At 33.3% G+C, this 15705-nt stretch overlaps 1 protein-coding gene across 1 annotated transcript in view; it reads left to right on the top strand.

Annotated features, from left to right (window-relative positions):
- Positions 1 to 15705, top strand: part of tnfrsf19 (tumor necrosis factor receptor superfamily, member 19) — a 42982-nt gene that overhangs the window by 18511 nt on the left and 8766 nt on the right. The window contains exons 5-6 of the mRNA XM_051130125.1: positions 866 to 951; positions 14937 to 15098. Of these exons, the coding sequence (XP_050986082.1) occupies positions 866 to 951; positions 14937 to 15098 (248 nt within the window). The remainder of the gene's footprint in view (positions 1 to 865; positions 952 to 14936; positions 15099 to 15705) is intronic.

Below are 15705 nucleotides of genomic sequence, written 5' to 3' on the forward strand. Positions count from 1 at the left end.
CCAGTTTAATACAGTTAGGGTATGTCGAAAAACTCCCATCTCATTTTCTTCTCCAACTTCAAAACCGTCCTAAATCGCCGTTTTTTGGTCTCCTTTGCACATTCGCTTTGTAAACACGGGTCTGTACTTCTGCAGCAATGTAGGACGATTTTGAAGTTGGTGGAGAAAATGAGATGGGAGTTTTTCGACATACACTAATGGTATTGAACCAGAAAAAAACAGTTCACGCAGACCTAGACAAGATGAGCATTTGAGGTTAAAAAGTATATAAACTCTCTCTTTTTTTTTTTAGAACATAACCTATCGTTTCGCTAGATAAGAAGGGCTTTAGAGCCCTTTGAAGCTGCATTTAAACTGCATTTTAGAAGTTCAAACTTGGGGCACCATAGAATCCACTATATGGAGAGAAATCCTGAAATGTTTTCCTCAAAAAACATAACTTCTTTACAACTAATGAAAGAAAGACATGAACATCTTGTACATTATCTGTACATTTTTGTTCTGGAAGTGAACTTCTACTTCAATGTTTAAAAACGGCTGTGCAAGTTTATATTTTTGAGGAAACATTTTTTTAGGATACTTTGAAGAATAAAAGTATTTATTTGAAAAATAAATCTTTTATAACATTATAAATGTGTTTTCTGTCACTGTGATATTTAATGCATTTCTGGTGCATGAAAGTATTCATTTCTTTAAAAAACTGACCCCAAACTTTTGAATGGTTGGATATACAATATCATTGAATAATTAATCGTTATATGTATTGAATAACAAATTTGAATTGATTGTCAACCCCAAAATTAAATCATTTTTTATTTCTAATAATATTATTTAAAATAAATGAATTTGCATTTTATTCTTTCAGATTTTACAGAAAGACGAAGTTAAGTGGATTCCAGGATATGGAGTGTATCCCGTGTGGAGATCCGCCACCACCATATGAACCGCATTGTAAGCACATTCATTTATTTCTGCTGAATGCAAACATATTAGAAGGCATTTCAATCCTTGAGGAAAATATCCAGTTGATTCACTTCCACAGGAAAAAAATACATCAGCGTCAGATCACAATTGTAGTTGATTTGAACCATGGTAAAAAGTCCATAAAGGGTTTGTTTAATAAAAATGTTTAATTTCAGTCAGTGTTCTTTTAGTTTAAGTAATGGAATAGTTTAGTTTCAACTATAATGACCCTCTTCTCGTGACATTCTTAAAGAATTAGTTCACTTCCAAAACATCCAAGATGTTCATGTCTTTCTTTCTTCAGTCAAAAAGAAATTAAGTTTTTTGAGGAAAACATTCCAGGATTTTTCTCCATATAGTGAACTTCAATGAGGAGTTTCAGTGCAGCTTTAAAGGGCTCTACATGATCCCAGTCGAAGAAATAAAGGGTCTTATCTAGCGAAATGATGGCTCATTTTCTAAAAATATTATTAATATACTTTGTAACCACAACGTTGAAAAAGTAATGCGCGTGTAGTTATTCGTCTGTGTGCTCTGGTTCAAAAAGGTAGGGTAGGAAAGGATGAAAAACTCCATCTCATTTTCCCCTTCAACTTCAAAATTGTCCGACATCGTTTTACCTTTTTTTTAAAGGACGAGTGACTTTGTTTGCATATTTGCTTTGTAAACACTGGGTCTGTACTTTGACCTTTCCAATGTAATGCGTGATGTTAGGCCGGTGCAAAACGAGCATTTGTGGTGTATATATTACTGATCGTTTTGCTAGATAAGACCCTTATTCCACAGCTGGGATCGTCTAGAGCCCTTTAATGAGTGTCCTAGCCACTCTTTTCCGTCCCATTAACAACTATTGACTTGTGCATTATATTGCAAGTCTCATAACTGAATGTAGCGTGCCAGCTGAATACGTGTGAATGCAAGCTACTGCGGAGTGCATGAGTATCATTGAATGATGACTTTGGACTTTTATTGTTTTTTTTGTCAATTTTTGCAGGTTCATAGCCTCAATTTTCTTTCAAAAACTTACAATCAAAAACATGCATAATCAAGTACATGATGACAGATTTTTTTTCAGGGTAATCCTTTAAAAGGGGCCAGCATACAAACAGTTGCATTAATAATAATCTGTGAGATGACGACCCACTCAGTCTTGGTGATTCATCCAGCAGTGTTTTACAATCAAATAAATGCCTCTTTTTACAAGTCAGAACACAGGCGAAGGTAATAAACTGTGTAACTGTTCAAAACTGCATGGCTTTCCTCTGCAAACACACACACAGTGGGTATGTTAAACACGTAGCGTTTCACAAAGCAGCGCATTGTTCTCCAGCAGTCTGTGGCGCTAATTGGGCTCATTTTACCCACCGTTGAGAGCCATTGTACGGAAGCTTGTGTCTTTGGCAGTTACGCAGGGAGAGACGTGGGGATCTTATACCTTCGCAATTAACTGTGACTTGCAGAGGTTTAAGCCGTTTGCAGCTGCTGCATGTGGGGATTTGCAACGCGTTTGTAGAGCAGAGTTTGAGCCACGTCTAACACTTTTGCGCCAAATACACGGAAAGACGTCCTGTAGACACACAGGTCAGCTCGACCACTGGATGCGATACATTCGATCTCTGTGTAAACTCTGCCTTATGTAATCTCTGTGCCCTATGATTTTTGGTTCTTTTGAAGAGTCTTTAGAGGAGAGGACGCCAGTATGTTCTTTTTTTTTGTTGTTTTTAGCTGTAAACTGTTTTTTTTTTTAATATCCATTTAAACATTTTTGTTGTTGTAAAAACAACAGCAGCAACAAAAACACAACTGGGTTAAACAACAAGTGATAATCTAACAATTAAGTAATATCTGACTGCCATAAATTATAATATAAAATAAAATAATAAAATAAAATAAAATAAAAAGTAAAATGGAGGGAATTGTATGGAATTTAAAATGATTTCTTGTTAACTAAACTGAGTATTTCTTTTAATGACAACTATTAAAAATTATGAAATAAAACTATTAAAACAATTAAATGATGAAATAAGCAATTAAATTAAATTAAATTAAATTAAATTAAATTAAATTAAATTAAATTAAATTAAATTAAATTAAATATAAAGGGAATTATATGGAATTTGAAAACTACACTGAGTATTTCTTTTAAATAACTGCCATCAAAAATTAAATTAAATTAAATTAAACTAAACTAAACTAAACTAAACTAAAAAAAGGAATTATATGGAATTTAAAATAAAATAAATAAATAAATAAATAAATAAAACAAATTATACAGAATTTAAAATTTCTTGGTAACTACACTGAGTATTTCTTTTAATAACTGCCATCAAAAATAAAATAAAATAAAATAAAATAAAATAAAATAAAATAAAATAAAATAAAATAAAATAAAATAAAAGTAATTATATGGAATTTAAAATGATTTCTTGGTAACTACACTGAGTATTTCTTTTAAAAACTGCCATCAAAAATAAAATAAAATAAAATAAAATAAAATAAAATAAAATAAAATAAAATAAAATAAAATAAAATAAAAGTAATTTTATGGAATTTAAAATGATTTCTCGGTAACTACGCTGAGTATTTATTTTAATAACTGGAATTTATACTGCCATCAAAAATAAAATAAAATAAAATAAAATAAAAGTTATTATATGGAATTTAAAACTTCTTGGTAACTACACTGAGTATTTCTTGTAATTACTGCCATCAAAAATAAAATAAAAATAAAATAAATAAAAGGAATTATATGGAATTTAAAATGTAACAGTTAAATTTCTTTGTAACTGTGCTGAGTATAAAATAAAATAAAATAAAATAAAATACAGGAATTATATGGAATTTAAAATAAAATAAAATATTATTTTAAATAAGAATTTAAAATGTTTTATTGGTAACTACGCTGAGTATTTCTTTTAATAACTGTCATGAAAAAAAATTAAAGGGAATTATATGGAAATTGAATTGGATTTTAAATTGGTTACTATGTTAACAACTGCCATTGAATAATAAAATAAATAATAATAATAGCAGTATATAATTGTGAGTTTGCTATTGAGAATTATAGTGACATTATATTGAGATTTCAGCACGCAACAAGTGTCTGAATGCCAGATAGTTGACATTGCTAATTGTCCTGTGTTAGGATAGTTTAAAAAGAGAAATTTTGCAGACAAGTTTTAATTAATGCTCTTTTTGGACCAGGAAAGAAGGTTTTCATCTGTAGCTTTGCCTTCAGGATCAGAGCTGGTCTCGGTACACAAAGCGTGCAAACGGCTAAAAAGACTCGGAGCGTTCCCCTCCTCTGGCGTTATCTGACAGAGGGTGGTGAAAACTCAAAGGCCTGATGGTTTTAATGGCCCCCACGTCGGCCCAGGGCGAACACGCAGCTGCGCGAGGAAGTCTGTCTTTAGAGAGGACCATAAATCCAAAAACACTCCGGTCTCCCTGGCCCATCCTGAGAGCGAAAGGAAGAAAACAGCATTTTATGGGTTCCTCTAGCGGCTTTAATGTGTTTCATCTGCTGCTGTCTTTTCTTGTCATGGGATAGCTCTAAATATTTGGCAAAGCCCCTCACAGCTGTCCCATCTAAGCATCTGAAATGATGTGAAGCCAATTTATGAAGGGGTCACATGAGAGCCGGGCGGCTGCTGGGCCCGTAATGGGTGAGAGTAATATAAGCTGGCATTTTTGCTTTTGCGAACACCTCTGTTTTAACCTGACGTAGGATTCAAGCCCAAAGCTTCTGAATTTAGACGCTCTGAAGCGGGCCGACATGAAAAGGGACCGTTGGTGTATTGTACTTGGATGTATTTTTCATCACGCTGCTCTTTAGTCATGAGAAGATCTTTTATGATTCATATTGAAGAAAGCTTAAACTGCAAGAGTATGAGAGTAGATGAGTGGATTGGTATTTGACCTGAAGGGGATTACATCACATTGGCTCAGCCCATAGATCATAATTAGCGATGGCTTTCATCTTGGAGTCTCGTGTCTTGTGGGTCACTGATGGACTCATTCGATTAGTCTGGAGTGCGGGTGATGAAATACTACATGAAAGACAATCATCCGATTAAAAGAAAAAAACAGCATCAAAAACAGCTCTGATCTGAAACTTGCATTCAAGTAATAATATATAATAGGTAATATGTATGTAATATAATAAGTAATAATAATAAATAAACAAAAGTATATGATATAAAAAACTTTAATCAAATTAATAAATTAATAAACTTAATAAAATGTATTAATTTATTACAGGTTTATTAACGTTTTATTAAGTTTATTATTAAGAAAATAATAAGATTATTACTATGGTAGATGTAAGCATTGTTGTATTGCTGAAAATAGAATATTACACTACAAATTATTATTATTATTATTATTATTATTGTTACTACTACTACTAATACAGTGAAAACAATAAATATAAAATATGCACACGTATATTATAAAATATTATGTAATAATATTATTGTTATTGTTATTATTAATAATAATAAAAATAATTACAAATGCAAATATAAATTAATATACACAAGTTATACACAAATTAAAATACAAGTATAGTATACATTGATATATAAAACTGATCAAATTATAAAATATTATGTAATCCTGTAATATTGTTCATATTAAGTATCTTGTAATTTTTTTATATAATAATAATAATAATAATAATAAAAATATAACTAAAATAAGTACAAACACACACACACACACAGACACACACAAGTAGTCTTACATATACGTATAGTGTACGTTGATACATAAAACATAAAATTATAAAATATTATATAGTATTGTATTGTATTTTAAATTGTTATTGTAAACAGGCCTTTCACAATTATTGATTAATTGTGTGATCATGGTTATTTGATTTGATTCATATTTATATTATAAATAATTAACACTAAGTAGTAATTTATTAATATAAATATGTATTATTATTATTATTATTATTATTATTATTATTATTATTATTATTACTACTATTACTACTATTGATAACAATAAATAAAAAATGCACACATATATTATAAAATATTATGTAATACTGTATTATTGTTATTATTAAGTATTGTGCAATTGTTTAAACTGAATAATAATAATAATAATAAGAAGAAGAAGAAGAAGAAGAAGAAGAAGAAGAAGAAATATTAGTACAAATATAAATAAGTATTAATAATTATGTAATAAGTAACATTACATAATTATACTGTAATAAATATTTAATATACACAAGTATATTATACATTGATACATAAAACTGATTATTATTATTATTATTATTATTATTATTATTATTATTGTAAACAGGCATTTTGGAATTATTGATTAATTGGGTGACCGTGGTTATTTGATCTGATAAATAGTTACATTACATTATATTATAAATAATTAACATTAAGTAATAATTAATTAATGTAAATAATCATAATCATAATAATAATAATGATAAGAATTATTATTATTACTAATATATTGATAACAATAAATAAAAATGCACACATATATTATAAAATATTATGTAATACTGCATTATTGTTGTTATTATTAAGTATTGTGCCGTTGTTTAAAATGAATATACTGTAATAAATATTAAATAACACTAGTATATTATACGGTGATACATAACTGTCGCAATTATTAGTTAATTGTGTGATTTTGGTTATTTGATCCAATTTATATTATATTATATTTAACATTATAAATATATTTAATATGAAACATTAAGTAATAATTAATTAATATATTGACATATTTTAATTACTAAATAATAACTCTTAATTATTAATTCAAATATTGTTCATATTTACACTATTTAAAAATATTGCATTATATACGATTACAAATAAAAATTTGCAAGAGGACAGTTTTACCATTATGTGCATGGCTTATGTGTTTGCCTAGTGTGCTGTTAGCTTACTAGCATGCTAACTTTAAACTTTACTGAACTGTGAATGGAGTGTCCTGTGCATTTTGTATAAGAACTGCTTTTGTGTGACAAGCACAGTTGCTGCTTATGAAGAGTGTTTCAGTTCTTTGGTTGTGTTTTGGTTATGATGCTGCCCCTGTTGTAGACAGCAAAAACGTTCCCTAGGTTTCAGAACAGAGCTCAACTTTACCCTACCAGCATAATATCCCCAACTTTGGCAACTAATGAAGTGAATAATGGTGGCTATTATATGGAGCATTTAATCAGCAACCCACTTGAAATCTCTGGATCTAGATCAACACAATCCTCTATACTACACACCCCACAGTTGTTTCGGGCTCAAGGCCATGTGTTTGAGTGTGGCATTCTCTAAAGTCAACAGGCGCACATATCAAAGAGAGCAGTCTATTGGCTCACGGAGCGCAGAGCAGCGATAGTATCAGCAGGTGAGATCTTTTCAAGGGCCGCCCTTTGTCTGTGTTTGCTGCAGCTGTGGGCAGCTGATAAGAGGGGAAACGCTTTGGTTTGGGGGGGAGGTGAAGGGAAGGACGACTGCACACAGCTGGGCCAGATTTGCTGCCATTGAGACATGACAATGCAGATAGAAGTACCACTCCGAGGAACTTTGAGAACAGGCAAAGAAATGTGTTACTCTATACATCAATCTGCTTAAGGGATAGTTCACCCAAAAATGAAAATGCTGTCATTAATTGCTCACTCTCATGTCGTTCCAAACCCGTTAGAGCTTCGTTCATCTTCGGAACAGAATTTAAGATATTTTTGATGAAATCCGACAGCTTTCTGACCAGAAAGCTCATCAGTTGCATTGCTGTCTATGCAGGGTCAGAAAGCCCTTGAATTTCATCAAAAATATCTTAATATGTGTTCCGAAGATGAATGAAAGTCTTACAGGTTTGGAACGACATGACGGTGAGTAATTATTGACAGAATTTTCATTTTTGGGTAAACTAGCCTTTTAATTCTTCCCCACCACACTAAATATAGTTGAGGTCAAAAGTTTACATACACCTTGCAGAATCGGCAAAGTGTTAATTGTTTTACCAAAATAAGAGGGATTGTACAAACTGCATGTTATTTTTTATTTAGTACTGACCTGAATAAGATATTTCACATAAAAGGTATTTATATATAATCCACAAGACAAAATAATAGTTGAATTTATAAAAATGACCCTGTTCAAAAGTTTACATACACTTGATTATTAATACTGTGTTGTTTTCTGAATGATCCACAGCTGTTTTTTATTTAGTGAGTTGTTAATGAGTCCCTTGTTTTTCAGCATTTATGTTTATTTGAACCCTTTCCAACAATGACTGTATGATTTTGAGATCCATCTTTTCACACTGAGCACAACTGAGGGACTCATATGCAACTATTACAGAAGGTCTAAACACTCACTGATGCTCCAGAAGGAAACACGATGCATTAAGAGCCGCAGGGTGAAAACTTTTTGAATTTGAAGATCAGGGTAAATGTAACTTATTTTGTCTTCTGGTAAACGTGTAAGTATCTTCTGTAGCTTCTGAAGGGCAGTACTAAATGAAAAAATATGATATTTAGGCAAAATAAGAAAATTTTTCATTCTGTTCAAAAGTTTTCACCCTCCAGCTTTTAATGCATCGTTGTTCCTTCTGAAGCATCAGTGAGTGTTTGAACCTTCTGTAATAGTTGCATATGAGTCCCTCACTTGTCCTCAGTGTGAAAAGATGGATCTCAAAATCATACAATCATTGTTGGAAAGGGTTCAAATACACAAAAAAGCTGAAAAACCGAAGAATTTGTGAGACCGAAAGGATTTTTCTGAAGAACAGCGGGCAGTTTAACTGTTCAGGACAAACAAGGGACTCATGAACAACTATCACTATCACTGTGGATCATTCAGGTGACAACACAGTATTAGGAATCAAGTGTATGCAAACTTTTGAATGGGGTAATTTTTATAAAATTAACCATTATTTTCTTGTGTGGACTATATGTAAACATCTTTTATGTGAAATATCTTATTCAGGTCAGTACTTCAGTCTGTCAAGAAAAAAACATTCAAATCGGTTAGTTTTTCTGCATTTTTCACATCCGTAGCAAGCATTTTGAGACGTGTTTTGACAATTCTGAGCCACCGTGAACTTCTATGTTTGACAAAAACGCATATGAAAATTTCAGACTCAGTGTACACAAACCTTAAGTATCACTCGTTGGCAAGAAAATCACCCTGAATCATGTGGATTATAATAAATTGGTAAAAAGATCCAATAAACTTGAGCCCAAATTATGTTCGGGTTTGACATGAACGCATTCAATTTGATAGTGTGCGTGAACACATGCGCACCAACAAGTTTTTTCTTTGTCCAGAGTCTGTGCTATTTCTCTCCGGAGGTTGTGAGCGATAAAATCCTTTTAAACTACAGTTTCGAGTATTTCTTAACCCACTTACACAAGCACTTGTCATACAGACTATATGCACGGTTAGAAAAATTAGGCTGTGTAATATGCAATGAAATATGCATCATGGGCACAGTACATGTATGCTAACATAACATATACATAAAAACTGAAGTATCTTTTTTAAGCTTTGCCAGTAATGGTTCCTAAGATTAATTCTGGGCTTGGGACAGGATGATTCTGAGATTTATCTGGGAGGGGAAAACCCCCCAAATATGAAATACAACATTACAACTGGCAAAGGAGAAAGCAGGATTACTCCTGTCAAATCTACTGGAATATTTTATGTTGCGCAAAATAGACCTTGCATATGCTGATGTAACACTAACTACACATCTACATGGAAAGATACTCGCAAACCGGGGTCAAAATATACAGTGTTTTTAAATCTAAATCAAATATCTGGTATCTTGAAATAGACATAGCGACACCTTGGCAAAGTTAAATGTTTTCTAAATCTGCTGATGGGCAGATGCCTTCATGTCTAACAAAGAGATTAGTCACTGTAGGACTAAATGATGAGCTATGCACCTACAGTTTTGCTTATGTCTTCAAATGGGGTGAACAAAGGCACACAACTCCAACAAAGAAACTTCCTTTGAGAGCTCAACTGATGTTGACATTGTCTCACAAAGAGCACTTGTATCTGTGAAGGCCAAGCCCATGTTTGCTTAATGATTAATTTACCATGGAGCAAATAAGGAATGCTTGTGTTCACCCAGTGAAAAGATGTTGAACAAATATCTGGTTCATATTTAACTTCATTATACCAAAATAATACTTTGGCATAAAGAAGTCCACAGGCTTTATCTCAATGTGTTGTTGTCTTTGTTCCAAAATGTGACTGTGGAGGATTTGCAGCAGGCATGTCTGTACTGTCACTTTATGTTTTGATGTATTCTGGTCTTACAGATTGCTGGTATTGAACCAAAAACAATGCAAAACTCTTCTGCATTGAACTAAATTTAGCTTTATATGTCTTTGAAGTCTGTGCAAAACCTGGCACTTGGGGGGTAACCCATTACAAGTAACGTGAGTAACGTAATCAGATTACTTTCTTCAAATAACTAGTAAAGTAACACATTACTTTTGTTATTTTTAGTTACTTTTTCAAATAAGTAACACCAGTTACTTTGTTGTCCCATTAATTCAGTGACACCTGTTTTGGGAGAAATCGGAAGTGAAGTTCAGAGGCATTTCCTTCAGCGCAAGGCTTATTATTTCACTTTTGGTGTAAAAGGGTCTTTATAGCTGCCAAAAATATAACTGGTTGGTTTTATTATTTTATTATTTATTTTATTATTATTTACTTGTGGGTTTTGTTATTAAAAAAACAAACATGAAAGTCCAGTCCAAAGTGTAGATTAAAAATATATATTAAATAATAATAATAATACATTAATAATAATTTATTAGGGCTTTTAATCGATTCCTTGATTAAAATCCAGTAGGCTACTAGTCGAATAACTGGCAAAATACCGGAAATGCTACTCCACATTAACTGCTTACATGTTGTATTTATATATGGAGTGTCTTGAACTCCATCTCTGCATATGCTATGAGTTTTGGTTTATTATAATGTTAATTTGGGAAGACAACGTGCAAGATTTCACCAGATTTAATTTTTTTCTTTCTCAATATACTGTTTACTGTTTATCGTGATTTCAGAATAAAAGCTCAAACCCACCCTCACTCTAAGTTTACACGTTTTGATGTCCACATATTAAAAAAATTACAGTGGTTGCAGCATTTCTGTGGTACAGAAATGGCCAAATATTAAAGATTAAGTGGACATTTGAATTAAATGTTGTTTAGACAATATTAAACAAAGATTAGATCTTTGTAAAGTGTAAAAAGTGTGATGTAAAGTGTAAAAAAACAAACAAACAAAAAAAAAACATTCGTCAGGCCATTGGCGCCCGCTGCAGGGATTTGTTATAATGCATAATGTACATTAGTTCTATTGTTTATAATATATTATGTATCTGACTAGCTTTGTTCAATAAAACCATATGATTACTTGCTTGTGATACTTTATTTGATCTAATAATTATATCCTCACAGCTACTATTTATGTGGCCCTGGACCACAAAACCAGTCATAAGGGTCAATTTTTTGAAACTGAGATTTATGAGTGGTTTTTAATAAACAAGCTTTCCACTGATGTATGGTTTGTTAGGATAGGACAGTATTTGGCCGAGATACAACTATTTGAAAATCTGAAATCCGAGGGTGCAAAAAAATCTAAATATTGAGAAAATCGCCTTTAAAGTTGTCCAAATAAAGTTCTTTGCAATGCTATTGCTGATCAAAAATTAAGTTATGATATATTTGCAGTAGGACATTCACAAAATATCTTCACGGAACATGATCTTTACTTAATATCCTAATGATTTTTGGCATAAAAGAAAAATGCCTATTGCTACAAATATACCTGTGCTACTTACGACTGGTTTTGTGGTCCAGGGTCACATATGTATTTTAAGTAATTTTAAGGATATTGTTCACCTAGGTCTATTTTTGTTACCCCAAAAAAGTTATTACAATTATCTGATTACTCGATTAATCGTCAGAATAATTGTCCGATTACTCGAATACCAAAATAAACGTTAGTGACAGCTCTATAATTTATTATAGATAAAGACAAGATTTGCTTGTTTAGATTTTCTAATTGATGATGAGATTTTTTTTGCAGAATCATGGGTAATGTAGTTTTTCACAAAGAATTTCACTGCTGAAAAAGATTAAATGGAAATTATACAAACTTGCTTATACAAAAGCATATACCATCGATTAACAACCTCGTAGCTCACAGTAGTGTTAAAAATCAGTTTCCCTATAGAGAAAATGAAAGGGAGTTTTCACTTCCAAGACCACGTGAAGTAGCTGTTAACACATTGAGCGCTGTTTCCTAAGTAGTTGCTAACTAGCTGTTAATTGATTAACTGTTATTATCGAAAGAAGCGTTTAGAGCTTTAGAGCTCGCCACATAACCGTTTTTCCCGTCCTAAGTGACGGATACATTGATGTACACACCAGATAACATGATAACCCCAATTATCTCAATGACTTAATAGTTGGTGTCAGAAGAACACTGACTGTAAAACCCCTTCTTCAGGCTAGATCAGTCACTCGATAGTCGCTGGCTTTTTCTCAGATGGCTGTTGTCTTTAGGGTAGGGAAGGCTCTCTAGACAGTGACATCAGAGTTCCTGTGGTGCTTTCAGACTGTGGCAGCTGTTTTCTCAGGCTGATTACACATTCCCCAACCCAACTTCAAACATATAGCAGTGACCGCCCTCGGCCTTGATCTGCCTCTTAATAATGGGCTTGCTAGACTGGCAAGTGAAGGCCCGACTGGCCCGGGGTGAAGGGGTGAAAAATTATCGGCAGGTCGGGAATGTGCCCTTCACCTTCGGGACATTTCTGCTATTTAAACTGCGTCTTCTTTGGAGCAGATTCCCAGCCGCAACCGCAGCGAGAGGAGATTTGTGACACACACTCACACACACTCAAGCTGGGGTTTTTGGTTTTGGCAGGTCGAATGGAAGATGAGACAGAGCGGGTCACACGGTGGAAAAATGGAAAGTGTAGGAGAACGTGAAGTCTCTTCAAATAACGTCTGGATTTTATAGCACTATTATTATTTCCCTCAAGGAAATTCTTGAGGGAGCTCTTTATTTTAGGCCGTTATATACTAAAAGCGAAGCTTTTTTTGCTCAGGGGCAAACAGAAATTTGAAAGAGTTACTGTTTGTGAACATTCTAATTTGTGTCTGATCTCAACTTACTGAATCAGAACAAGAACCTGAAAAGATTTCCATGTCAAAGAAGGTGGAGCCTCAGATCACATGTCCACTGGCTGTTTGTCCAAAGGTGCCCATGGCTGATGCAAAGTTTTCTGGAAATTTCACGCCTCCAAAAGAATTTCCTTTTCAGCTAGATTTGTTTAAAATCACCTCACACCCATTTGCTCTTGGATTTGCTTAAAGGGGTCATCGGATGCCCATTTTCCACAAGTTGATATGATTCTTTAGGTTCTTAATAAAAAAGAAAAGTCTATAATATACTTTGGTTAAAAATTCTCAATGGCTGTGTAAAACAACACCCTTTTTACCTTGTCAAAATGAACTCTGCAAAAATCATCCCATTCTGAGGGATTGTTCCTTTAAATGCAAACGAGCTCTGCTCGCCCCGCCCCCCCTCTTCTCTCTATGTGGAGTGACGAGCCTGTTTACTTTAGCCGCATTTAGCACTTTTAGCCGCGAAACTTGCTAACTAGCACGTTATTAGGAAAGGTGATTGCAGAGATTCATAAAAAAACCTTCTAATGATTTGCATGAACATAGATGCATTTATGTAGATCAGGAGGCGCATTCCCTTTACAAACAAACGTAATCCACTGCATCTTCAGTGGCTCAAATGTCGGGAGTAAATGACAACCACTATGTTCATTATTACATCCAGCAACACAACACCTCAATTGCTCAATCCCCTGTTAAAAATTGAGTTCTGGGATGTAAAAAACATGCTTTTTTTCAGGGTTCCCCTGGCAAATTCACATTCCAGGGGCTAAAATTGAAGTTATTGGGGTCACTTCAACCTGCGGACATCAGAAAGAACCACACATGGTAGCGCTCGCCAACTTCCTCCAGTACAGTAAGTGTCCAATATTAGGACACTTTAAAAAACCATATGACCTGCTCTTTAAGTTTTGTGTGAAGGATGGTCACTGGTAAAGAGCTGTAATTATGATTTTTTAATATATTGGTTTTCAGCAGTGGCTGCAAAATATGTACTTTAGGTATGGGAATTGCATATTTTGAGTTTTGATGTTTGAGATATGGACACTTTTGGGCTATTTTTGATTGGCCATTGGGCTAGTTTTGTTACGCAGACCTGGGAACTCTGGTCGTAAACCAAAGCCTACCTGTCGCAAAAACTTCAATCCAGAACTATTGTTTAATGGCATACAAGCTGTTTATTCAGCGTAGTGAAGTCTCTCCTCCATTGACATTCATTAAAAAACAGCCTCTGGTCTCCTTCTCTGCGGACCGCCAAAGCGGCAGCGTTAGCCGTTACGCTTTTTTGGCTCGCATTCCAGTGGCTTTGCCGTCAAGCTGTAAAAAACACTATAGAAGAACCATAAAAGGGGTTCACACCACTTTTTGGGTGGCATTTTGTCCTTTTTTAATGCTTGACAGGTCCTGGTCACTATAGAGGGTTTTCACGACGTGTCATCAGTTGGCACTGAATGCAAACAATGGCAATAATCCAAATAAAAATTCACATATTTTGCTGATAATGGTCAATTATTGTCATGTTTTGAGCTGTACTAATCGGTCGGAGCAGGCAAAATTATAACAAATCAAGGAAAAGTGTGCATAAAACTGGCATTTGTGGTTGGCCAAGCTGAACCAGGATTTCCAGAGTTTGAATCTTGACAACATTCGTGTTTGTTCTTATCATTTCCAGTCAGAAAGGTGAAATATTAGGCTAATATCTTACTTAATACTGCTCGTACGTATCTTTACCACCTATTAACTTTAGTTTGTCAAAATATTGTGTATCTTCCAGGTATCGGGAGAGTAAATTTTGTACCGGTCCAGCCGGCAGTGACCAGTCCCAGGGACATGGCTCTAGCTGCGGTCATCTGCAGTGCTCTGGCCACCGTCCTGCTCGCCCTCTTCATCCTGTGTGTCATTTACTGTAAGAGACAGCTGCTGGAGAAGAAACCTGGTGAGTCTACTACTACAATTTTTTGTATATCAGTAAATTCATAGTACAATAGTACATTTTAATGGATTTTATTTTTATTTACCTGCTTCTCACAATTTTACCATGTTGATACATCAGTTGACACTGTAATAAATGATACTGACAGATCTGCATGGAAGCCCATTTCTGCCACTGAATGAAAAAAAAAAAAAAATATATATATATATATATATATATATATACACTATCATTCAAAAGTTTGACTTTAATGTTTTTGAAAGAAGTCTCATACTCATCAAGCCTGCATTTATTTAATCAAACATAAAGTAAAAACAGTAATATTGTGAAAATGACCAATTAAAATAACAATTTTTAATATATATTTTAAAATTTAATGTATTCATGTGATGCAAAGCTGATTTTTCTTTTCCGATAAACAGAACAGCATTTATTTAAAACAGAAATATTTTGAAACAATCTTAAGGTTTTTACTGTCACTTACAACCAATTTAATGCATCCTTGCTGTATAATATACACTGACAAAAATTATAAACGCAACACTTTTGTTTTTGCCCCATTTTTCATGAGCTAAACTCAAAGATCTAAGACTTTTTCTATGTACACAAA

Source organism: Labeo rohita, chromosome 15 (genome assembly GCF_022985175.1).
Source record: "Labeo rohita strain BAU-BD-2019 chromosome 15, IGBB_LRoh.1.0, whole genome shotgun sequence".
Lineage (NCBI taxonomy): Eukaryota > Metazoa > Chordata > Actinopteri > Cypriniformes > Cyprinidae > Labeo > Labeo rohita.